The 25,966-nt window shown below is 39.7% G+C and overlaps 1 protein-coding gene across 2 annotated transcripts in view; it reads left to right on the top strand.

Annotated features, from left to right (window-relative positions):
* plce1 (phospholipase C, epsilon 1) overlaps nt 1-25,966 on the top strand; it is a 79,017-nt gene that overhangs the window by 36,278 nt on the left and 16,773 nt on the right. For both annotated transcript variants that reach the window (XM_086195309.1, XM_086195308.1), the window contains exons 7-30: nt 1,539-1,732; nt 2,142-2,284; nt 12,946-13,100; nt 13,226-13,398; nt 17,174-17,314; nt 17,408-17,555; nt 17,663-17,773; nt 17,881-17,990; nt 18,096-18,212; nt 20,738-20,866; nt 21,033-21,169; nt 21,302-21,408; nt 21,665-21,789; nt 21,921-22,065; nt 22,465-22,629; nt 22,767-22,881; nt 23,036-23,198; nt 23,299-23,421; nt 24,078-24,214; nt 24,304-24,542; nt 24,672-24,733; nt 24,950-25,115; nt 25,206-25,313; nt 25,695-25,811. In XM_086195309.1, the coding sequence (XP_086051435.1) occupies nt 1,539-1,732; nt 2,142-2,284; nt 12,946-13,100; nt 13,226-13,398; nt 17,174-17,314; nt 17,408-17,555; nt 17,663-17,773; nt 17,881-17,990; nt 18,096-18,212; nt 20,738-20,866; nt 21,033-21,169; nt 21,302-21,408; nt 21,665-21,789; nt 21,921-22,065; nt 22,465-22,629; nt 22,767-22,881; nt 23,036-23,198; nt 23,299-23,421; nt 24,078-24,214; nt 24,304-24,542; nt 24,672-24,733; nt 24,950-25,115; nt 25,206-25,313; nt 25,695-25,811 (3,330 nt within the window). The remainder of the gene's footprint in view (nt 1-1,538; nt 1,733-2,141; nt 2,285-12,945; nt 13,101-13,225; nt 13,399-17,173; nt 17,315-17,407; nt 17,556-17,662; nt 17,774-17,880; nt 17,991-18,095; nt 18,213-20,737; nt 20,867-21,032; nt 21,170-21,301; nt 21,409-21,664; nt 21,790-21,920; nt 22,066-22,464; nt 22,630-22,766; nt 22,882-23,035; nt 23,199-23,298; nt 23,422-24,077; nt 24,215-24,303; nt 24,543-24,671; nt 24,734-24,949; nt 25,116-25,205; nt 25,314-25,694; nt 25,812-25,966) is intronic.

The raw sequence follows: 25,966 nt of genomic DNA, 5'->3' as shown, positions 1-25,966 counted from the left end.
CCAGTGTGTGTTGTTACTATGCAGGGAAGTTTAAATCCTCAGAGGTGTGCTGCAGATCTTTCTCAGGATTCTGACCTCGCCAACAAAGCACTGTGGCAGCAAGAGAAAACAGTGTGCTGTTGTGGATGTTGGCAGAAGCAAAACAGATTTGAGACACCTGAAATTTGACCCATCTTAAAATAACTGCAGGTGTCTCTAGCATTCAGAACAGGAGGAGCTAAAGCCATTATGTCGGGGTCTTCACAGCAAACAAACCTTTTATAAAATACATTATTTCTCTCTCTCGCTCTCTTTCTCTCTCTCTCTCTCTCTCTCTCTCTCTATATATATATATATATATATAGATAGATAGATAGATAGATAGATAGATAGATAGATAGATATTTCGCTCGCTTTTCTTTTTAACGAGTGCAGTATTTAAGACACCTTGCTGACTTTTTGTGCATAGGAGAACTTGGCTTACTTATTTAAAGGAGCAAGAATGAATTGATTTAGTCCTTTAGTTCACTACATTGACCATGAACACTGATTGGGGATGTCCATGATACATTTTCCTTTTAAAGAGCTGTGACAGATATGCATGTACTTTATGTTACACCATAAATTACAGAGGGAAGTAGACTTGACATGCCTTCTCTCTCAATCTACTGCAGTATCCTGTAGATGGACACTGAATATCAAACACAAGCAGTATTTTATCATTAAATTTGTACCTTATTTATCCACTGATCTGCCTCTGGTATTGATTTTGTCCAGTTATATAATATCTATAGCTGCTAAAGGCATTAATGCCCACTTAGAGTGCCATAAAATGTTGTTTAATGCCATTTGGTAGAAATTTATGCCAGCTGCAGCTGGCTGCAGGTCAGCTGAAGGACGATGGTTGTGGATAAGTGTTGCCTTTCATGACAGATGGATTTTTTCCAGTAGTATGAACAGAAAGAGTAGGAGTTGTTTTTTTTTTTTTTGAAGGTCAAAATTTTCACTCTTATAAAACACAAATGTGACGTATAAGGCTTTTTTCTACGTCCTTATTCCTTTCCATCCTCTTTGTCTGTTCCTTTTTCTCTCCATCTCCCATTTTCTCGTTCTCAATATACCTATACATCTGTCTGTCTCGCTTGGATGCTTTTTACCTGGATCCTTTTCTCATCTTGACCCTTGTCATTGCTCTCTGTTCATTTGGTCTCTTCATTCTTTGATTTCTCTTCCATCAAGAGGAAATTGCTTCTGAGAACGATGACAATAGATCTGTGGAAAAGCTGTAATTTAACAGTTTGAAAGGTGAAATACATACAGTGGCCCTGAGGTGCAAAATAGATTGACAAAGAATGCTTTGGAATACAAAGAATACTTGGCATTTTGTGATTTTTTTTTTTAATTAAATGCAGTTCCTCTTGTTTTCTGGAGTCTGGAATTTCTTCTAATTTGTGACATTTTTTTCCTTCTGTGGAGATCTGACAGAAGTCAACTAAATATTTTTTGTGAGTTTTTGTTTCCCCCTTTTGTGAAACATTTGTGTTTGACATCCTTCGCAGGTTACCAACTATGTAGAAGACAGAGAGGAACGTAACCTGATTCATCCTGCCAAAAAGCTCCTGCTCCCTTGCCCTGGATGTGTCTGCCTCAGGGGTTCCTGCTGGCCATTTCACTCAGCCAGTGCCAGTGCAGCCCGACCAGATCAGAACCCTTGTCTCGGTCCCTGGTGTCGTCATTCATCAGATCCACCTAGGTTTGACTCATTTTTGTCTGATATACTTTCTGCTTATGCTTATGCTAAAATATTCTGTTGCGCCTGCTCCTAACAATTCCCCAACATATAGAGGAGATTAGTGCACATTAGAGACACAAAATTCTTACTTGAGTAAACACTTGGCAACACTGCCAAGTCGGAATGCTGTAAATTTGTGTGTTAGCACTTGAAATAAATAAAGCTTATCAGCAGTTTCTGTTAGTTGTTTAAAAAAAAAAAAAAGTACAGACTATTGTAAACTATACCCGCTGAAAGTTTTGGTTCGCGCATGAAATATTTAGCTCGCACATCTGACGACAGCTAGAATGCAGAGGCCATCTTTGCTGGTCTGTGTTTCATGATGTAAACTGGGCATCATCGCTCACTTCCACCCTTTCTTATTTTTCAGGTTTTATCGTGCTTGCAGCAAACGAACATCGGTGTGTTCCCTTCTAACTGGAGCCCTGCTAGAAGCCACCGTTGCTCTTGGTGCCCGTTCTGCTTTGCCCTGCTCTTTCACCCAGGTCTGCAATAGTCAAGCCATGCTGAAAGGTGGGTGTTACAGCGAGTGCAGCACCATTGTGTTGCCAAATGAAAATGTCAGTCTGCCGCAGGGCCACCAGGAGCAATTAGGGACTCGGTATCTTGCTCAAGGATACTTGGACATGGTCACCGGGGGAAGTGGGGATCGAACCAGCAACCCTTCGGTTGTTAAACGGCCACTCAACAGCTGAGTCATGCCGCCCCCAGGGTTCATTTTATTTTATTCTCCCAATTAGAAACCAACATTGTGCTAATATCTAGACAAGGTTTAAGTTGTAGCAGGGCCTTTGGGCAGAGGGCCTTTCCTTGGTTGATCTGAGGAAAAAAAGCCTCTTGCTATTCCCCTGTGGTCCACTGCTGTCTTCCTCTCTACTCTTTTCCCACACGCTTCCTTACCTACAGCGATGTTCAAGTCGGTAGAGCAACATTTGTTGTTCATCTTGGTGTTTGCCCTTTTCCTTCTTTCTCTTGTCTTTGTTGCTCCTGCTGTCCTCTGTCTCTCTCAGACCGTTGCTGCCTCCTTCTCTAGATCATATATGCACAACTCTGAAGTGGTGTAAGAAATACAGGAAGAATAAAAGCCTCCTGACATCACAGGGGACACTCATGCACTCACCGGGTTTATATCCTAACATCTGAGCAGAGGCTATATGCATTTCAAACATACTTGAAGTGCTCCTTTTGAAACGCTCTGCTTCGATAGCTTGATATTTCCTAATTTATTTGAATTATTTTTTCTAAGTAACCAGCTTACTCGAACATGTACCTAATATACTGTTGGATTGTGCTTTTTATGGAGTTGGTGCTGATTCTGTCCCTCGCATGTGCAGGGAACATTTTTTGACATTTAAAGATCATTTCTAACTTCTTTCCTCATGAAAGATAAAATCTGCATCCTTCATGAGCTTTAAAACGATGAAATTCGAATCATTCTAGCTTTCATATCCCCTTCTTTCTCTCCGTTAGTCTTCACATGACTTCATCATTCAGTTACTGGAGTTGGTCAGTTTCTCAGCTGGTAACTGTCTGTCCAACTTCTCTACAATGATGTTACGTATGACTTAAATGTAAGCTGATCCTGACATTAATTTCCACTGGCAGTTGGCCAGGGGACAGGCTGTCTCTGGCAAGATCAAGGAGGCACACACACACACACTGACACACACACACACACACACACACACACACACACACACACACACACACACACACTCATGCACAGAAGGACTGAAAAATGTAAATTTTTATATTTCCTTTTCAGTTACCTGCTTGATTGATAATCATATTAATAACAATAGTTATGTTTTGGTCAGACAGGGTTGCAGAAGCGCGCACACACACACACACACACACACACACACACACACACACACACACACACACATACACTCGAACACACACTGCATATCTTCAACATGACACACTGTTCTGTTCTACACAGCACTCTTGGCAGCACTAGGACCAAACACGCGTGCGCGCGCACACACACACACACACACACACACACACACACACACACACCCTGAGCGACTTCCAGTCTGATATTCTCTACTTTGTCTCTCTTAGCCAGAGTCGAAGCTGTCCAGATTTGAAACATGAAAGTATGAAATTACTCTGGCAGACTTAGATCCACAGCCAAATCACTGTGTTTGAAAACAAGTTTTCCGTTTCCGATCCGCCTTCACAGACAGGAGTAACACCGGCCAATGGCCGTATGGCTGATCCAACATTCAGTGTATCAGAAATCAGTATCTTACCACCAGAGTGGACAATGCCCCCTTAACATGGAATCATTCTTTATTTTTGGCCTTTTTATATGCTTTCATTCACTTGATAAACTTAAAGGAGTGGCTTTTGAAGGGGTAAAGCATGATACAAGTATTCAAAATGACATTGTTTGTCCCATTGTTTGGGAAATTGATTATCAGATAGCAGTTAATTTCCATTGTACTTGAGGAATATCTGATTTAATTTTGGACAATGTTGTTGCTTTCTGACCATTTATGGCATTTGTGCCCTATTTAGCTTTTATTTTCAAGTTCTTAAGCTAAGTTGTTTAATTTGCCTTGATTTGAATTGTTTAAGTGTATTTATTTAGCTGTTTGCAATATCTTGACATACTGGAGTCTACCAGCACTGTCTGTTGAAGTGATCCACTTCTTCTTGAAATCAAAGCATTTCTTTTCTATATTTATGCTGAGGGCTGTGTTTGTGTTGCTTCCATTGGTTGGCTTAGTGTTCTGTGTCCAATGCATCCATCTCTCCTTTGCCTTTGTATGAAAGAAAAAGAAAAGGGATGCTTTTTTTTCTCTTGCTCTAATTATTTAATTCAAGGAGTCAGAGTCACTATAATCTCAGAGTTGTACTTTTATGATGTTCTCTACAAAAGAGTAGGCTTGTACTACTGTATTTGAAATATTCTGAATCAATATCTGAATGACTCATTCTAAATGTTCTCGGTCAACCATAGAAGAAATATTTTATTTTTAAATCTTTCCTTAAAATTGACTAGTATTATCTTGTATCTGAGTAAATCATTGCAGGCACTGTATTGAATTCTTTTCTTAGGTAACGTAAATGAGCTTGCATGTATTATTAATATTCTCGGCCCTAAGAGCTATTGATCCTACATCTGAAGTGGTGATAAAAGGGGGCTGGAAGTGCAACTGAGCAAACTTCATCAGTGGCTCTGGACCAGAAGATTTCAAGGATTACCAGGGTAATCGCCTGGTCAGCCTTGTCATATTCGTTGAGTTCAAACGTGAGCGGTTGGAGGCTGATTGTTTATCTCAACCTTTTCACATGCAACACCCACACTAATATTTTGAAATAATTTCTGCATCCACTGCTGCATGTGAATGGTTATACATCTGTTGCTTCGATTGGCAGGTCAGAAGGTGTGCTTTGGATTTGATAAATTATACGTCACAGGTGTGGATCAGTATGGTTGTTGTGAGAATATACGACTGAAACCCTCAAAGAAAAATACTGGCTTTGGAAAAACTGTCAGCAGGGTAGGACGAGGGTGAGGTCAAGGTGTTTGTGTGTGTGTGTGTGTTCTTGTATTACGCATGTTATGAGGAGGAGGGACATAAATCTGTTAGCCTAGATGCATTATAGCAACATGCCTCCCATTTCAGTGCAGAAGGCAAGTCCCGATAATGTAAATCATGACATTGTAGGGCGAAGACTTGGTTTGAGGTAAGTTTAGGGTTAGGAAAGTAGTGGCTTGTCTCCAGGAAATAAATATACTGTAATTTAATGTAATGACCTTTAAAGTGATGGAAATGTTACTGTGTGTGCACACTGCTTGAACACAGAGAAATAGAAATAGAGGGACTATAAATCAATGCCCATCATTTTGGTAATTGTTTTTGTTTCACGGAGCTTGTCTCTGAAATGTACCAAGCCTGATGCTTGCCCACTAAATGTCACCTTGATGTTCAAGGCTTCTAGTGAAGGCGTTTTTAGCCATTTACTTAAGTTTCCTTCAATGTCAATTCTGTGGCTTTTGTATGAAAAAAATGGGTGAAAATCAGATTCATGTGCTATTGTTTTAGTTTGCTGAATCGGCGCCCAAAAAAAGTAAGTGTCAACTTCAGCTTGCTTTAAGTTTCTACGACATTTCATATCTACGAAGAAACCAAAACATCATTCAATGTCCATTCAGTTAGATTATCAAACATTTTCTGTTGGTCTGATTGCATTTGAGAGGTCGAGGTTGCAAAAAACACATCTTTTCATACAAGACCCAACCAGTCTTTTTTTTTTTTTTAAAGAGGACAATACAGGTGAAACAAGAAATAAAAACTGAAGAAACTAAAGCCACACAAACCTCCTTTCGCATTCAATTCTTGATTATCAAAATATAAACCCTTGCTGCAGACATTAAATTATAAAGTAAACTTAACTGAAACCCAGTAAGATTTATCCATATTCTGGTGAAATATAAATGGGGCAGTTTGAATCCTTTCATGAGCTCATTTCCTTTGTAACACAATTTACTGTGGTGCTGTAAAGGAAGTAGGGAGCTCAGTAATAGGCTGCCATCCTTCCAGCTCAATATATGTTTTTTTCCCTTTTTTTTCTTCCCCTCTTAATTTGTCTGTCTTCCTTTCAGTCATTATCGTACATTGTGTTGCCTGCCAACATTTAAGACCCATTGACAGCAAATATGGTGGGGAATCATAGTGAGGGGAAGTCTCAAGGATTACACATTGTTTACACAGCCATAGAATTGCTAAAAATACACAGATGTGAAAGTTCTTAAACTGGATTGCAGCATTTGATAACGTGAGAAATAAAAAAATAGGTTTCATATTTATGTAAACCATATGTGCTACTGTATGTACTACATATATAGCTGTTTTTGTTTGCTTCAAAACAATAGAGTACCTAGTAATTTAATGTACCTTCTCAAAAGAGAGCTAAAACAATTTAAACACTTATTGTTTAATACCTCATTGTTTCTGTTCAAGATATGTAGGGCTATCTCTTACATCGAAAGTACAGTTTGTTTTGTGTTATTTGTTGTCAAAGCAACAATTGTTTTTCATCAGGTCATCAGTAATCTTTCAAATTATTCATTATTATTTTAAATGCCCATGAAAATTCTGTCACTTCCACCTCCTGGGTGTTTTCTAAGCCCCCCTCCATATATGGAACAACTTTGTCCAAGCTAGGAAGCTGGTAGCTATCTATACTCTGGAAACGGAAAATTTTAACAAGACTTTGGATCATACAAAAGGTCAGGTCTTTGGGGACTGTTTGGTGAATATTTGTGAAGATATAAAACTAATATGAATATATAAACAACTTTAATGCCCAGAGCGTCGTGTCCCCATATGTTATTTTGCAAAGGCACCGTCACTTTGATTATGATTGGTTTACAGAAACACAGACAAGCCAGACCGTTTTTTTTTCTTCCCTACTATAGCGGAATGATAATAGGTCAGGAGACTCCAAAGTCTCCACAGTGCTGGCATGTAACTGTGTTTTACCAGACCGTCTAAAGTACTACCAAAACCCCAGGGACCACAGACCTCCACCAAGGCCAATGCCTGGCCAAACTTTATCGAGATCTGCAATAATCATGTTGTAATATATTCCTGCCATTTTAAGATGCACTCTCTTGCTATGTTAATAAAAGTGGAAAAAATAAAATTCCCGGATCTGCTTCTAGATCTGGATCTTCCCCAAAAGTTAATGGGTTCTTCATTGACAAATGCTCATCCCCTCCACCAGTTTTTGAATCAACTTGTTTGGTTTTGTGTAATCCTGCCAATAGACAAACTAAACAACCAATTAACGAAAGGCAATGAAAAATTCAATTTCCCAAAGAGACAAGAGAAGGTTTTTTTTTTTTTGTGCAGCTATATTGCCATCCCTTGTGAGTTGTGTCTGTAGCCTTCCCATATACTGTGTGTATGAATTATGACTCTGCCTATATGTGTGCTCGTGCAGTGGGGTGGTCTGGTTGGTCTAACTCTAGCACAGGGCTGTGAACTATGTGTGGTGTCAAGGAAGAGTGGGCGGGAGGGAGCGAGAGAGAGAGAGAGAGAGTAGTTAAGGAAAGAGCACGTTAAAGAGTGTTTGCTGATGAGGCAGACACAAGGGGACGACAACCAAGTGAGCTACAGAGAGCAAGTGCACATTGGAAGATTTATGTTGAAAATGGAATAAAAAAGGAGAGAGAGAAAAAGAAAGTAAGACAGACAGAAAGAGAGTGAGAGCAGCTGCATCAGGACTCCAATGTGGACAAGTGTACCCTGGTCACCTCGGCACTGAGCTGACAGTGTGGGAGGCAGAGCAGCCAGCTGTATCTAGCAATCATGAAGCACTCCCACAGAATGGACTTCAAGCTGATCAGTGAGTAGATGTGTTGCATTTCAACTTAGATCAAGTGTTTTTATTGATGACATAAGCAATAAACATTTTTCATGGGATTCAGGTAGGCTCAATTCATATCAAAAGGGTAGCTTAACCCTTTATAATAATCTTCATAATATATAGTATTACCCAAATCAATGTTGCAGGCTTTGTGAGGGAATTTGGGGGAATATCAGTGTTTGCTCATCTTGAAAATGGAAGAATCCTGATCAGGGAATATTTTTTCTCTGTTTCCTACTTGTTGCCAAACACAGGGTCCCACTTTTGGTGTCCATCTTTACTCTCTTGGTAGGTGATTCTATTGTATTTTAGATGTAAATGTTCTTATAGTAGCCCAGTTCTTAGTCAGTGTTGTCATTGCTGCTTCGTGTGCTCGCAACAATGTTCATAGCTCACAGAACGTGATTCAGGGCTTCTTTTTTTTGTTATTTTTGTCTTGAATATATGTTGTATCAGCTGTGTCTCAAAGGTCTGTTAACTGGCATATTCACATTACTCATGAATGCGCTGGTGCTGTTCGTAAGTCAGAAATAAACAGCAGCAAACAAAACAAAAAGGCTGATATTCAATTTAAATATTCAACGCAGCAGTCGTGCAGCAACTATATGTGCGGAACTGATGTACATTGTGACCCCTTCACACCAGAAACGTGACAGCAGGACAGTTGAGAATTTCAAAGTCACCGGCTGACTTCACATTGAATTGACCCTCAAAAAGAATGTCTCAAGGCTACGGGTTTGTTTACCCTCTAAAGTTACGATGACAATTGAAAACAAAACCACGTAGAATGATTGATGGGTTTTCCTAATTTATATTAAGTTATTGTGACGTTATAGTGAGACGCTGAACTAACTTAGCATGGGTTAAGTGTGTATTCCAGCACATATTGAATGGGCTTGTAGAGCAGGTTGATCTTATATTGTCTGCCAAAATTTGAGACTGCGTGCTCTTTTAAATCTCAAAATTTACAAAATGTTGTTCTGTTTTCAGAATGTGGTGCTCCATTCAGCCTGTGGTTTCAGATCTGGGAATCTTTTGCTCTGTGGGTCCAAATGTCTTTTTTCTTTTTTTTTTCTTTTTTTTTTCAGGTTTTGTTGTAGTCCTCCCCTCTAACAAAGACAGGTCAGGAGAACCTACATTCATATTAACTGTAATCATACACACGTGTGTTTGAGAGTGTGTATATCAAATCCACAAGAGAAACACCCTGATAACTTGTCAGCAGTTAGACAGATCAGTGCTTATTCCTTTGGTGCTGCTGTGTGTTTCATTTGTGTGAATTATGGGTTCAGAAGCTCTTTATTATATGTTTGTTTGCTTTTATACTGTTTTTGTAAGCGTGTGTGCATGTCATGTCTTTGATTTGCATGTTGTTTGCCTGCAAGTGTCTGACAAACAAGCTAGTAGAGAGTAGTAGATGCAGTTCAGATGGAGATTGTTAATACATTTTACGAAATTTTGATTTGTAAAAAGACCAATTTCCTCTGGGAAATTCAGAAAAAAAAGTCTGTTTTTTTACATTTCTGGTTGAAAATACGGCGACAGTTTTATCATCTGTGGGCATGGATGTGCCCCGAGGACCCTCCCCAGAGCCAAAACAAAGTATGGTAAGGATAAAAATGAGAATATGCAAGTGTGTTTATTATCCCAACTCAGGTTTGGGATTCCACAAATGATGTTTTGAATGTCGTATGCTGCTATTTATAGGTTCAAAAGGCTTCTTTTTAACAGCCCTTTGACTCAGGCTGTTTGTGCTGCACCTGTTTAGGTGCCCTACATACTCTAGCAGGGAAGTTGTCATCAGCTCTAAACATGCGTGAGAGCAGTGTTCACACGTTTTTGTGCAGTTGGCTGGGTACAGAGTCTACTTTCAATGTTTCTTTCTTGTCAGCACAAGAGACAGGGCTAAAAGACAAACTGAACCAGTATGATTGCTTAAACACCTAGCTACACGCTGATGTAAGGCATAGCACACATCACCGGCGTCTTTCAGCTATAATCCTTGGCTTAATACTGTCCTAACCTTAACCTTGATAAAAGCCTTCACCTTAAAACCCAACGATTCAAGTCATCTGGGGGTGTTTTGTCCTCTAAAGCTTGGCCACAACAAGGGAAATATCATGCAAATGGTTAAAAAGGATGTACAGCCAATCTGTTTTGTCTTTCACTGCATTTGGAAAACTCTCCACAACAAGGATACACACATGCATACACAGCCAAAGGCTATACATTCTCAGCTTGCAGGTGAGTAAACCTGTGCATGAAAATCACAGGCACACGGCCAATTATTCCGGCTTCATGTTCTGTCAGTCTCACAGCAGGAGGGTTATTTATTCAATATTACTCATCGATGTTTCTCCAACTCATGCTCAGAATCAGTAACAGGTCAGAGGGCTTTCTCTCATGGGTTCACAGCAGATTACATTAGATACACTTACCTTCATCCAGAAATCAACCTTAGTATTTATCCGACTTTACACTTGGCATGGAAGATTGCTGTGCGGTCTGTGTGAAGCTTTCCAGGCAGTAGTTTATTAGGAGTGAGCCATGATAAAGAACATTGTGTACATGTTTAGTCAGGACGTAATTTTAAATTAATCAACTTTGTGACAAAATACGGGTTGATGAAAATGTTTTCCTTGGATTTAGAAATAATAAAATTGTTTACTTATCCCTTTTGATAAATGAACACACATAAAACATTCTAATTGTCTAGTTGCTGTTATTATTTCTGATGGTTACCATCTTACGGTTTGGAAATCTGCATCAATAAATTCTAATTAATTCCTCAGAATCTCTGACAACCTCCAGATGAGTCTCCACCTCCTCAGACACCATGGTTTGCATATGTGTTTCCCAGTGTAAAGGATGAATAAATGAATGATTTAGGGCACTGCATGGTCATGAAATTCATATCACTAATTTGAAGCGGCCTATTTTCCACTTCAAAAGGATTGCTGGTCGACACCGTTCAGTAAACGGACCACATGAAAACCAATGCGTTCTTATTAATATTCTGCCACCCTTTTCTGATTTGATATTCAATATAAATATTTGATATCAACTTATTGTTTTGAATCATTGGAGGCAGATGGATATCGTGGAGAAAAAAAAGAAGCTGTGTTGTATTCAAATCTAAGGTGTGAAGATCTTTTTAAAAACAGGGAATGTGCTTCCAGGAAAACATCCCCCTTTTTTCAGTGGTCAAATTTTTGATCAGTATTTATTTGATGCAAAAGTTTTATTGAAAATGTGCTCCAGTTTTCTATTATGAAATAACTATGAATTAAGGATTTAATTTGAGGTAGTTACTGAATTCTGCTGTCTCAGTAACCCTGATTGATCATGCGAAACGGCTCGGTAGTTTCAAGTAAAAATATTTCCAATTACTTAATTGATCCCTTCTGTCCATTCCAACTTATGTCTAACTGGCCTCTCGCCCCATCTCGCTTCTGCTCTTCTGTTTTCCCTCATGTCTTTGCCTTTCTTTTCTCCTTTTGCTTGTTTGAATTATTCACTCAGCTTTTCTTTGCTCAAACGACCTTGTCCTGCTGCTGCTTTGTCCTCTTCTCCAGTTGAGATTCTTTTTTCCCCCCTTTCGTTGTCATCACCTGCCTCTTAAGCTCTACCGTTTGTGTCAATACACACACATACACACACACAAGCACGCACGCACGCACACACACACACACACACACACACACACATGTACAGTTCATTATAGAAGCTGTGAGGCTGGATCCACAAATCAGTGTAAATAAGCAAGTTTTGTGCCTGTGGAGCTGGCGCTGCTGTTGCCATGACTACTTGTTGAACATCTCAAGGGTTACTGGGAACACCCTCGATGTGTGTGTCTCCATATTGCATGTGTATGAAATTGTCTGAGTGTGGCAGTCTTGAAGGTTTCAATCTTGGTGATGGCTAACAATCATCAGAGAGAATATGCGTAATTTAGTCTATTGGATCTATATCTCTTTCCTTGATGGTGCTATAAACATTGTATAACTCATTAATTTGTTGCAGCAAACTGCTTCACTGACAGCTCTACCATATAGCGCAGATAAAGAAGAGAAAAACACATTATTCACAGGCATGACACTTCTTAATTGATAACACAAAAAAAATACTGCATTTGCCAATTAGCAGCGGTCAGCCCCACAAACTACTGGACAGTTGTCAAAGAGTGCCTCAAATGGAAAATTCCTTTAGCCGTTAAGGACTGTTTATGTGGCATTCATCCCATCAATGTACAGTATGTCTACCTGGCAGCTTCAGCACCATTGTAGCAACTGTCCATTAGTTCTTTGGTAGCAGAGATGAGTGTGTTTGCATATGTGTGTAAACAGACAGACTAATGGATCTGACTGAAATCTAAACACAGGAGCTGGCATGTGATCAATGATGTTTTAAATGAAGTGGGTGAGTTGTGCAGGCTTCCCTTAGCCAGTAGAAAGAAATAGAGTGTGTATGATCCCGAGATAATCCGGTTTATTTCTGGGGAAAACAAATTTCATTGATGCAATGACGTTCATAACAAAGGTAGCTTCAGAGGCAATATGGCGTCAAAGCTATCACTATAAAAGTGTTACCTGAATCATGATTAGATTTCTACTTCTCTCACATCCATATTTATGCTGAATGCTACAGTGGTGCTGAATTTATACTGTTCACCTAAAATATGTGCTACTAACTAGATGATGCTATGTCATGTTAAAAAAAAAAAAAAAAAGTATGTTAAACCCATTGTGTCTCTTGTTGTGTCTCTTCATCCATCTATCCAGAGCGTCAGCTGGCCAGCAGTATGACCAGCAGCAGCTCTCTTCCTCCCAATGTCAGCGGGATCAGTAAAGAGCTGGCAGAGTTGCGACACTTTGTTCAGTTCCCGGAAGAGATTGCCTGCATCCTCACTGAGCAAGAGCAACAGCTCTACCAACGGGTGAGAGGAACTAAAACAGAAGAGAATGTTTCTGATCCAGTTGTAATTCTAGTCTATAATCAGTCTTTATCCTGTTATATAGTTTCATTCATCATTTCTTCTCTTTACTGTGTGTTTTTTTTCAGGTCTTTCCCTTGGACTACCTCTGTTTCCTCACTCGTGACCTGGCCAGCCCGGAGTATCAAACCAAACGCCACCCAAACCTCAAGGCCTCACTGTCAGCACCCAACATGCCCACCCAGAATGTTCAGCGAAGTAATGCTGTGGAGGACCTGGTGTCGCGTTTCAATGAGGTGAGGTGTTTGTTTTTGTGTGCCTTTTTTTAGAAGTCAATAAACATATTGCAGATTTTTAAGTGCTGATCTTTAAACAGTCAGTATACTCAACCTGTCAATCTCACGTTTGCTCAAAGATTGATGTGAGGAAAGCATCCAGCGAGAGTCGATTCCACCTGACAGGTGGATCAGCAGACTTTTTGTGTAATGGTTTGACTGACTAAGCAAACATTTTAATGGAAGCATTAAAGAATCATTCAGGTTGAATTCTCACTGAAACAAAGCACTTAACTATCGGGGAACTATTGATTGAAGTGTTTCGATGTAGTTGGTGACTTTTGTTGCATGCACTGTAGAGACTTCCTCCATGACATCGTCCGTGTAAGTGAGCTTTGCTTGCTAGTGTGCAAGTTTGAGCAGCATAGCAGACCAGTAATTATATTTTCCTTTATCTGGATTTGTCCAGTTGAATTTGCTGTGCGAAACATACCAACTTATCAACCCATGACTGAAGCAAACATGTTTATGTACACACTCCCAGCTGTGTCAGTTAGCTAACATTACATTCTCGTGCCTTGTATCTTTCATGGTAAGTGACTTCGAGAGTAAACATCAGAACGCTGAACTGGTGAGAGGGAGAGATTGATTAGGAATGATGTCATCTTTAAGTTGCATGCCTTCAACATCAGCTGGTTTTCATTTAAGTCGGCAAGAGGCGAGAGACACAAAAAAACATTTTCTGAAAAGTTCGTTGTAGCCATATATGGGTACAATGGAGCTAGAGTCAAAGGACAGCAGTGATTCACCCCATGAAGAAATGACTTTGTCTGTCAGAAAATAAAAAATATGACATTCTAATCAATGACTACTGATATATTTTTTCTTAGCATGGACTTACCCCTGGGGTTCTTACAATGAACTCCCCCCAGGGATCATTTAGGGTCTTCTGAGAAAAATTAATCACTTAATTTCACTTTTGAAATGCATCCTAACACAAACAGCCTGACTTAGCATCACTGAAACAAATATTATGTTCTCTTTTTATCTTTCTCTATTTTTATTTATTTTTTATTTTTATTTTTTTGGGTCATCCGACGTTCCAAAGCAGTTTATTGGTTGAAAGAGCCTGAAAGCTGCTGACTTCAACCAGGTTGGATACATGTTCTTAAATGAGAGGTTTAGAACTTCATTACAATGAAATCATATGGATTTCTCCCCCCAAACAACCTCTACTTTGAGGTCTGCCATGAGGGAAACAGTTGATCTATTATTTAGGTAATAACTAATTTAACCATTTTGACAGAAGATTTATTAACCACAGGGTCAGATTTTACTTAATTAACAATGTTTTGTGAAGTTCAATCAAATTTTCCCCAAAGAATCCCATGGTTTTGATTTTGTTGGTTTTCAATCCATGTATGGCAGTGAAGAATTAGGCAGTGAAAAGGATAGCAGCAAGAGAATCGGGAGGTAGGGAAGGTTGAGGCTCCTTTGTTTCTGTCGACAGTGTTTAGCTTTGATAGGCACGGTATGTGCTCACATTGAGTTTGCAATAGTTCTTTGTCAACCTTGGTTATATAATTCATGTATCAAGGAGAAACTGACCCTTATAGTCCTACTAATAACACAGCCGGATAGAGACAGACAGATGGACACACGTGCGCACACAGACATCAAAGGGAGATCAGCTTGTGCTCCACTCCAGTTCTATGAGTGTGTGTGTTTTGTATATTTGTCAAACTGATATTGATAACACATATACTGTGTATGTGTGCGAGACTACTGTGTGAGGAAGTCCTCTGAACAATGTGGCCTGTTGTCTGGTCTCCAATTATCTTCATGAAATGCCCCGCTCTTTATATAGTCTCTCTTCACATCCTGTATACAATCTCTCACTGACACCGAGTTCAAGCCTTCGCTATCTGGAATATCAGAAGAGATGCCAACTTTGCTGCTCGATGCTGTGATGTGTTTCAGTTCCAAAAACTGCTTTGCAGGTGGTCAGAATGGTTTAGATGGTGACTGTAATGCAACCCAGCTGCTGACATAGTTTCACATTATGTCATAACGCAAGAAATGACTGATAGCAGAGTTTCACTGAAGGCACGCACATCCTGGTGCACAAGCCAGGGGAGTAGTAGATAAAGCAGACTGTAAGGCAGCAGGGTTGTTTTACAGAACTTTATATATGGGCCATTTGACACAAGTGGTGCAAACTGCTCTCCCACAGCACACACACCAAAAAAAACATATTTAAGAAGCATTCTTGTGTGTCATTCTTGGACGTTTACTTGGATCCTATTGAATAATATTTGAGATAGAAGGTACATTGGCTGTTAAATACACTTTATACACACTGAATTTGAAATTGAATGTGCAGTATTAAAAACACCTTTCACCTCAGCCAAGGAGGTCATGTGACCACTTTTTGTTTTGTTTTGTTTTGGTCTGTCAAAAACTGATTTTTGAGAACATTTCGTAGAATGATAAAATCTGAGCTGAGGAACATCTATTGGATATTAGATGTAATGATGTAATAGCACCTTTGAGGGCCCTCTAGTTGAAGATGTTCCAATTGGTGGATGGCATAATTATACACCCTCATGAAGCCTTTTGGCTCAAGGGCTTCAAAGTTTATTTTTTGATCTTAGCAAAAGAAGTGAGAGAAAGGGTGCCACATGACCAAGTGATGTAGTTCTTGAGCTTTCAATCAAAATCACGTGATTTTCATCAGATGACAAAACACTTAAACTTGGGAGAAAGAGGAAAGCGATGATCATGAGGAAAGGTGGCACGAGATTAAGTGAAGCTGAAGTTACCGTGCACAGATGAAGCAAAGTTTAATCCAAAAAAGTCATAAAACTGTTAACACATATGGATATGAAATTGTGAAAATTGAATGCGCAGGTTTAAAACAAAATATTTATATGTTAATGTTTCCGTGCAGGTATGTGTGTGTGCGCGCGCCTTTATTTAGTCCCTCTGAACTCGGACGCTCTGGTGGGCTTTACAGATCATTACATAACCTAGTAATAGATCTCTGGACACGGGGATGCCTTTACTGCTTGGAAAGGGGTTAGAGTGTATGTGGGTGAGTGAGTGTGTGTGTGTGTGTGTTTATACATTCATGTGCCTCTAAAGCATTGAGACACTTGAGAGCAAGAAGTCAGGTTGATATCTGACAGTTTCCTGTGGTGTGTGTGTTTGTATGTGAGTGTGTACATGTGTCCAGAGCATAGAATGTGAAAGGAGGCTCACCCTGATACATATCTGGCTCTGCCATTGTGTCTTAAGCGTGTGCTAGATGGCAGCCAGCGCAGACAGAGTGCAGCTGATAGACACTTGATATCGTTCTCTTGTGTTTCTGTGGTTGTCATACCAGAATTTAAACAAGATGGCACAGGACCACATACAATAAAATGTTATCAGCCGACCGTCACGCATTTATCATTTTCACTGAGGTTGAAATCACCTTGTATAAAGAGCTTTTAATAACATACTGACAACATCCTGCAGTTACCCCATGGTGTTGCACACAGTCAGCCTTCAGAAGCATTCAAGACATGTCCTCCTTCTAAAAATATTGTCATGTACCAAAAAGCAGCATGTACCTGTCGGAAGGCTTATGAGATGTTTCAAGTTTGGGACAGGAACTCCAAACAGAGAATCATTTTACTCTATTTCAGGTTTTCTTCCTCCATCTGTTATAAATGAACATACTGTAAAAACTGTTAGTTTTACATCAGCAGAGAAAAGAAGAATTGATTTTATCCATCTTGACATTTACCTACAGGTGAGCTCATGGGTGACATGGCTGGTCCTGACTGCAGGGTCGATGGAAGAGAAGAGAGAAGTTTTCTCTTATCTGGTCCATGTTGCTAAATGCTGTTGGAACATGGGGAACTACAATGGTGTAATGGAGTTCCTAGCTGGACTCAGGTTCTGTGAAACACAGACACACATACATAGATTCATATTTTTAATTTTTTGGTTGTATTCTAATTGCTTAAATCTGGTTTTGTCTTGATTCAGGTCCCGCAAGGTCCTAAAGATGTGGCAGTTCATGGATCAGTCAGACATTGAGACCATGAGAAGCTTAAAAGATGCCATGGCTCAGCATGAGTCATCCTCTGAATACAAGAAGGTTGTCACCAGAGCACTCAACATCCCAGGATGCAAGGTGAGTTGCTTTTGGTTCTGAGGGAGAAGTTTCTTTTGAAAAGGGTTGTCAGTTTTGCATTACAGATGAAATGAACATGCATTTGTACCATTGTTCCACCATAATAGGTGGTGCCATTCTGTGGAGTTTTTCTGAAGGAGCTGAGTGATGCACTGGATGGCACTGCGAGCATAATCAGCCTTAAACCACCTTTAGATAACACAGACGACTCAGTAGAGGTACAATACGCATTGTGAATGTGCATCAAAAACATAATTCATATAGCTCACCCAAGCAGTAATTATCTGACTTGTTAATTATATTGTATCTGCCCTCCTTTCTTCAGTTTGTATCTGACTACAGCGGCCAGCACAACTTCCTCTCACGTTCTGGTCCAGATGGTCTTCACATCCCAGAGAAAGAAGCCACTGTCAGCAACATCCTACAGATCATTAGGTACACAGCATCCTTGAAGCTATGTTTCCAAAAAAGGAAAAAAAAAAAAAACTGATCTGACATATTTAAAAAAAAGATTCTCTGGACTCTTTTACTGCTTCACAGATCATGTAATCGTAGTTTGGAGGCCGAAGATCCTGATGATGCCGCCACCAGTCCCTCTTCTACGGGCCCATCCCCAGCATCCAGAAACAACTCCTTCAGGGACCGTTGCCGCAATCAGTTAGTTCCCTTTTTTAAAATCTTTTTATTGCAGGACTCTTGAGCTATGTTATCTATTGTTTACCCAGACTGATAGTGTGCAGCATCAGGTGCAAAACGGGAACTGCCAAGCTCATAAAAAGTGAATGAATGTGAATTTTTCGTAATTAAATGCCTTCATATGTAAACTTGTCTGAGATTGTATATCAATATAGTACACTGTTCACCTCTTTGCAAATCACTTCATCAGGATGTCTAAGCATCACTTTAAGTTTCGGCTAGACTACCAAATGTAGAGACTCATACGTAGAGGTCAAAGATGAAATTGCTCATGTGCTCTCTGGTTGTTTAGCAGAACAGTCATGAGGTAGCAATTCTAAATACACTGCTGCACTTTACCAGCAACTGCAGCAGAGCAGTCTCTGAATTCAATGACATCTCTTCCACTGCATGATTAAAACTAGGGCTGCAACTAATGACTATTTTAATAATCGACTAGTCACCGACTATTGAAACGATTAGTTGACTAATCGGATTATTAATTTTTTCTTAAATTTAACGTTAAGTTGATTTAATTATGTGGCAAATGATAATAAACACAATAAAGATGGGTACAACGAAAAATACATCTTTTATTGAACATACTGCGGATTCGTACAAAAATTAAATAAAAATGTCCTATCTAAAACCAATTAGGCACAGTGTTCGGTCAGTAGAGACATCAATCCATAAAAAAAGAAACCTCTGTCCATTTTTTTAGGGACAGGCAAATAAATCAAAATCAAGTAAACTTTTTATAGCGAAAATACGCTGATAAAATGTACAATGAATGTCATAAAAACCGTACTGGCTTGAACGTTACTTGAATCTCACCGAGGCGAGTCAGACTCCGTTTCGTTCAACTGCCCGACGGGCTTCTTCAAATGTTCTTGCATCACCGAGGTCCTGCCATGAAACCAAGGTCTGCTTTGCAAACTTTGAAAGTAGTCTTTTTATTCGCGGTATCCAGGCTAAAATGTTCCCAAACTTTAGAAGTTTTGGTACGTACCTGATGTTGACGCCGCCATTTCTGTATGTTACCGCTCAGCGAAGAGACGCTATTGCGCATGCGCGAGTGTCGGCAGAGAATATAATAAAGTGAGATGCCTCACTCTGTTGGAAAAACGCGTCTGGCGACAATAGTCGACGATGGAATTCATTGTCTACTATTTCTATTGTCGATTTTTGTCGACAACGTCGACTAATCGTTGCAGCCCTAATTAAAACTATAGCAGTGTATTATATGCTAACATAATGACAGCGTACATGAAAAATATAATAGATATTTTTCATTTTCAGCACTGCATCAGATTAAGTAGATGTTAACCATAGTCCCAGCTGGAGTCACTCCAGGTTACTCTCACCATGCAACTGTCTTTCATAAACACTGGCACACAATGATTGGTGTGTGAAGGAACACATTTTCAGATTGTTATTGAGATGAGATGTTCAAATAAACAACTATGTCACAGGGACAAAAGATAACAGGTTAGTTTCCTCTCAGAACAGGAAGGAGGGAACTCTGGTGCTTCTCAGCCTACTGATGGCAAGTGGCTAATGACACATGCTGGAATTTGGACACTAACAGACGATGTTGTTAAGAGTTCATCGCAGGCTAGGTCTGTGTTGTTTGCATAAGGGAAACCTGGATTATCTTCTGTGTTTCTTTACAGTTTTCTTTGACTTTGAGAGATTATCTTGTTAGAGAATAACATCCACTCTTCATTTTGGTTAGGGGAATGGTGTTCGTCTGTCTTTTCTTGTGTTCCTGTTATCTTTCCCATGGAGATCCTCTTGATTTTTCACTTCTTTTTTTTTTTAACCATTTAGGAGTTTTGTCAAATCCTCTCTGTCTTTTCCTTTTTCCACTTCTCCCATTCCAGTTCCCATTCATTTAGGACATCGCAAGAATCAAATCGTGTCTTGTAAGTGGTCGTTAGAGTTTCAGGAGTTTGAACATCGTTGGCTGACTTTGACATGGTTCAGTTTGAGTGAATTTCTCTTTTGTGTATTTGTGAATCGATTTGCAATGACAAATGCATGGTGCTTTCTTGCTTGTGAACTGCTGCACTGCAGTACAAAGTATGTTTTTGTACTGTTTATTTTGCAGGTTATTCGATAATTCTGACTGGACTTAAATGCAAATAACTGTGCTGTGACTCCACCTGCGGCAGTTGTTGGGAGTAAACGTTGAAGGGACCAAACAAACAAGCTCAACTGAATGTAGACCCAAAGGCATCATAGTTCTGACTCAAAAAACTATACTATAATGAGTGGTCTACACATCTACACTTCAGAGACACACTGATTGGGTTACTGTGTGTTTCTGAAGTGTGGTCACTGCATATTATGTGTATGATATTTTGTTAGCTTCTGCATTTAGCTGAGCTTTAATTGACCACATAACTAATTTGAGACTAAAGCATTCATGTTTCCTTGGAACCTGCTTGTTTTTTTGTTTTCTTCCTAATTCAAACTGGATCTCTTCTCTATCCATACATCTTCAGGTTCATGGTAGGAGACTTGTCTGATTCAGAGAGTGACCTGTCATCTGAGCCAGCGGTGAAGGAGATGGAGTTTCACGGGACTGAGGAGACACACAAAGCTTTCAGCCATGGCACTGAGCTTATTCCTTGGTAAGAAACGATCTAGAGAGATAAGCACAGCCTAGTTTGTATTACATTACCATCAGAGTTATGAAGTACAATTTCTCTGAAGATTCACGTACCCAAACATGCTCCTCTAACTTTAATGACATTCCACTTGTGGTGTTCTGTTTTTTTGTTGTTGTTGTTGTTTTAGGTACGTGTTGTCACTACAACCAGATATTCACCAGTTCCTGCTGCAGGGAGCCACAGTCATCCACTACGACCAGGACAGCCACTTCACAGCTCGTTGTCTTCTGCGACTGCAGCCTGACAATACATCGCTCACTTGGGGTAAATTATGAAAATATGATCGATTCAGTGTCTAAAAGCATCTCAGGACATTTTACATAGAATCACATGTGATTGTTTCTGTGATTTGTCCACAAAGAATTATGCAAATAATCTCTTATATATTTATGTCAGGTGCACCTCAGAGCAGAGGGTCTACCCCCACAGAGCAACCACTGGGAATAGGACAGACTGTAGTAGCAGGACTAGCAGAGGGCCTGCTGGACCTGGCAGTGGTGAAGGTTTGTTTTTTTTAACTGTTAATTTTGTTAATTGTTTATTTTTAACTTCTATAGAAATGAAAATTCTATGTCTTTTTACACGTGTGACATTTGTAGTGCTAAATTACAACTTGATGTTTATACTTTATCTTTTCTTTATTGTGATGTTATTTGGCTTGCAGTATTCGTCATTACTTTTGTGTTTGAATGACATGGCAGCCAATAATTAGATTGCAGTCACAATTTTGTGTTTACTCAAATATATATACATATACAGGCGGTGTTTCTGGGTCACCAAGGAGTGGACGTTCACGCAGTGTGTTTGCAGAACAAACTTAGCCAGATGACAGTGGAGGAAAATGGTCTCAGCCTCCTTTATGGTCTCAGCACCACTGACAACAGGTCAGAGTCTTACTAACCCCAGCACCATACTTTATGCAGTCATCATCCAGTACTACACTGGTTTGGTTGTATGAAGCATTGTGAATTACTTTGCAGTTTAATCAATATTTTATTTGATATCTTGACCGCAGGCTGCTGCACTTTGTGGCCCCCAACCACACAGCACAAATGCTCCACAAAGGCTTGTCAGAGTTGGTAAACGCAACCAGGAAGTTGAAGAAGTTTCCTGACCAAAGGTTGCAGTGGCTGAGGAGGCAGTATGTCAGTCTGTATCAGGTATCTGTGTTCTGAGCTAACTGTTGTTTCTTTTTGCTTGTGAATCCAATCTTTTGTCAGCGTCTGTAGGAATTCAAATTCAAAATATGTGATATGAACTAGGGAATAATATACTTAGCAGCATAATATCACACATCAGCTTCACTGTCAGTGTTTTCAGAAAAATTCAAATGTGATACTTGCATAAAGAATAAAAACAATCCAGAAATTGTTCCTCATATCAGCCACAAATTAACAAGATTTTTATCATAAGGTCAGACATACATATGAGTGTTTGATTTATAAATGAAAATAGCATTTTATGTAATTTCCATAAAGCTTTCTACACTGCCTGTGTTAACTGTGTATTTACCCTCCTGTCTATTCAATCCTCTGTGCCTTAATGTTTGTCTCCGCTAGGAGGATGGCAGACATGAAGGCCCCACGCTAGCTCAAGCCATCGAGCTGTTTGGCGGGCGGAGGTGGAACATAGGTACAAGCGGAGGAGAGAAATCCACAGTGCAGAAAAACAGTCCACTGAGTATCAATGAGAAGACCAAGAAGAAAAAGAAGGTTCTTGTCAGGGTAAGTACATGAAAGTGAAATGCATACTTTGGTCTTGTATGTTGTATGTTCCTTATTAAACCCATGAGTTCACACAGATTCAGTTCTTTATGTTGAACATTTGTTTTAAAAAACTTGGATGTTTGCATTTAACACAGGGAGACAGCGGGGATGCCACAGATGACGAGATGGTATCTAGGAAAACACGTAGCTGTAAGGAGGGGCTTTATCGAAACGGACCAGAGTCTGACAGCCTCGACCAAGAAGATGCAGGTGACATGATCTTGAACTGAAATGATATAAATGCCGAGTTTGTAGCTGGATTATTACACTCAGTAGTTTTTAGACCATATCAATTTCTAATCAAAGGTAAAGTTAATTTAGAAGGGCATTGCTTACTTACCCTCGACCATCCTCACTTCAATAGAAGACAGTTTCCCTGGACCATTCTCCCTCTCGTCCAATAAGAGCCCTGGATTGCTTGCCTCTTCCTCGTCATCCTCATCCTCTACCTCCAGCATGGCAGGGTCCAACCATTCCCGTCCTCAATCCTCTCCAGTCCTTTCAGGAACGTCCAAGTCGCAGTCGGGGTATGTGTGCAGTTTCTGAAAGTCTGAAGTTCAAACCATTTATTTATTTTTTGGTGACTGGCCAAATTAATATATTCAACCTTTTCTATGTGGTTTGAAGGGCATGGAGCAGCAGGTCGTGGCACGGTCGAGGTAAAGGCTGTTTCAAAGGCTTCCAGAATCTCATGATCTCTGACAGCACGATGAGCTTCATTGAGTTTGTTGAGCTCTTCAAGTCATTCAGGTAGATACTTGTGCTTTTGCTGCATTGTTGTAACAGTATAGTGGATTATTCCAAAAATCTGTGTTGTTGTTGTTTTTGTAGCCAAACTCTGGATCATCCTATCATTAAAATGTGTATATGAAGTATGTATTCTTGTCAGCATCTTTGCCAACTTGCTCTTGTTTATTCATTTTACTTTTGGTAGCAGTCTTGAAGAATGTGATGAAAACAAATGCCTTTTGAGGTTATCGAGCTTAGGACATTCTTTTCTGCGTATAATTTAGCCGTAAAAAAAATTCCCAGTCATATAAAACTGAAGGTATTTTTCCGTGATAAGGCTAAGGATTATTTTAGTACCGATCTTGCTGCATTTCTTCAGTTGCACTGCATCCTTTCATGTGCTTCCCAGTAGTTCTCTTTGATCTGTTCACTTGATCAGTTACAGCCTTGCAAAGAAAACTACTGCTTGACCAGATTAGTGTCTTTTATAAAAATTTTAAGTTGAAATGTATCATAGGCATGCAGAATTTATTTGAAATACAGGAGAATTGTTGTTCTGTTTTTGACAAGACATTTTCAGAATATACAATTGTTTTGTTTTACCATACTTCTTCACATCTGTTGAGTTGCATTCCAAATATAAACTGTTTTTTTCTGCCATATTTTTTTCTCTTAAGTATCAGAAGCAGAAAGGACCTGAAGGAGTTGTTTGATACATTTGCAGTCCCCTGCAGTCGTTCAAGTCCAGAGTCAGCTCCTCTCTACACCAACCTCAGGATAGACGACCGGGAAGGGGGACTACAACCAGACCTCGGTACAAGCAGCAGACAAAAACATGCACACAAGTGTCAACAATTACGCTCTCTCCATGAATCTTCCCTCACCTCGTTCTCTCATCTCTAGACTTATTAACCCGCAACGGCTCTGATTTGGGCCTGTTTATTCGGACAAGGCAGCAAATGTCTGACAACCAGAAACAGATATCGGACGCTATTGCTGCAGCCAGCATTGTAACCAACGGTACAGGAGTGGAGAACGCATCACTGGGCGTCTTGGGATTGGCCATCCCTCAGCTCAACGACTTCCTAGTCAACTGTCAGAGAGAACACCTGAGTTATGATGAAATCCTCAGCATCATACAGGTAAAGTTTGAATGCAACTATATGGATAGATGGTGGAGATGGAGGATGAAATGTTTCACCGAGGGTGGAAAAAGAGCTGTTTAGATAAAAAAAAAATGTTACCGACTTGCTTTTTGTTGTCTGTTGCAGAGATTTGAGCCCTCAACAAATATGAGACAAATGGGTTGGATGTCATTTGAGGGCTTTGCCAGGTACACTTAAATATCATCATCACATTGGACTCTACAAGGATGCACTATTAACTTATAAACTAATGATTAGATAATGCACAGCAGACCAAATAAAAAAGTTAAGGCAATTATGCAGCGAAAAATGTATTAGCCAGCAGTGCATCAACTCAGATTAAAGGCAGGCTTATATTTTTTAAGTTAATGAATAGGCTGTGATGTTACCACTTTCCTTACAAGGTACCTGATGGACAAGGAGAACTTTGCCTCTCGCAATGAGGAATCCCACATTAACCAGGAGGAGCTCCAGTACCCCCTTTCTTACTATTACATAGAGTCTTCTCATAACACCTATCTGACCGGACACCAGCTCAAAGGAGAGTCCTCTGTTGAGCTTTACAGTCAGGTTTGTAGGACAGCTTTGCAAAAATGGATCCACATCTCCTTTACTTTTGCTTTTTTAATGGTGATATTTTATTGATGGGTGTTAACCTAGGTGCTACTGCAAGGCTGCAGGAGCGTCGAGTTGGACTGTTGGGACGGTGATGACGGCATGCCAGTTATCTATCACGGGCACACGCTCACCACCAAAATACCCTTCAAGGTAAGAAATCTATAGAAATTATTGAATTCAGAGAGCGATAACTCACCGGGTCCTCCTACATTCCGCTCAATGCACCAATCAGCAGACGCTTAGAACAATAAATGACATTAATTTAGTCTAAGATGTTCCAGGTAGAAACTGTTTTGATTCAGCAAAACAGTGAGACAATTTAGTTTAATATCAGTATTATCATTATTTTATGTAATAAAAATTGGAGAAACACGCCCCTAAGAAGCCTGCATCAGAGTTTCATATGTTATTTTTTTTTAAAAAAGGAAAAGAAAGAAGACAAATCTCATTAGTAATGAGCTCTATAGAGGGTTTTACTGTCCCATGTTTGACTTGATGTCTAAGATGGAAATCTCTTCCTTGACTCTTCAGGATGTGGTGGAAGCAGTTAACCGGTCTGCATTTGTCAACTCTGACATGCCAGTCATCCTGTCGATAGAGAACCACTGTTCCCTTCCACAGCAACGTAAGATGGCTGAGATCTTCAAGGTATGTAAGCAGTTACATTTATATATTATGTAGAGATGAAATTCACATGAACTGCAGTATGCTTTAAGCTCGTCAACATCAGTGCCAACAGCGTTGATGATAATCGTAATGGATCTTTAGCCTTAAAATCATTAAGATTTGTATGCTAAAAAAAT

The sequence above is a fragment of the Aulostomus chinensis genome, chromosome 23, assembly GCF_037954235.1.
Source record: "Aulostomus chinensis isolate RoL2024-O1b breed Wild chromosome 23, RoL_Achi_v1.0, whole genome shotgun sequence".
In the NCBI taxonomy this organism is placed as follows: domain Eukaryota; kingdom Metazoa; phylum Chordata; class Actinopteri; order Syngnathiformes; family Aulostomidae; genus Aulostomus; species Aulostomus chinensis.
Note: the sequence above shows the minus strand (reverse complement) of the source record. Positions and strands in the feature narration are given on the sequence as shown.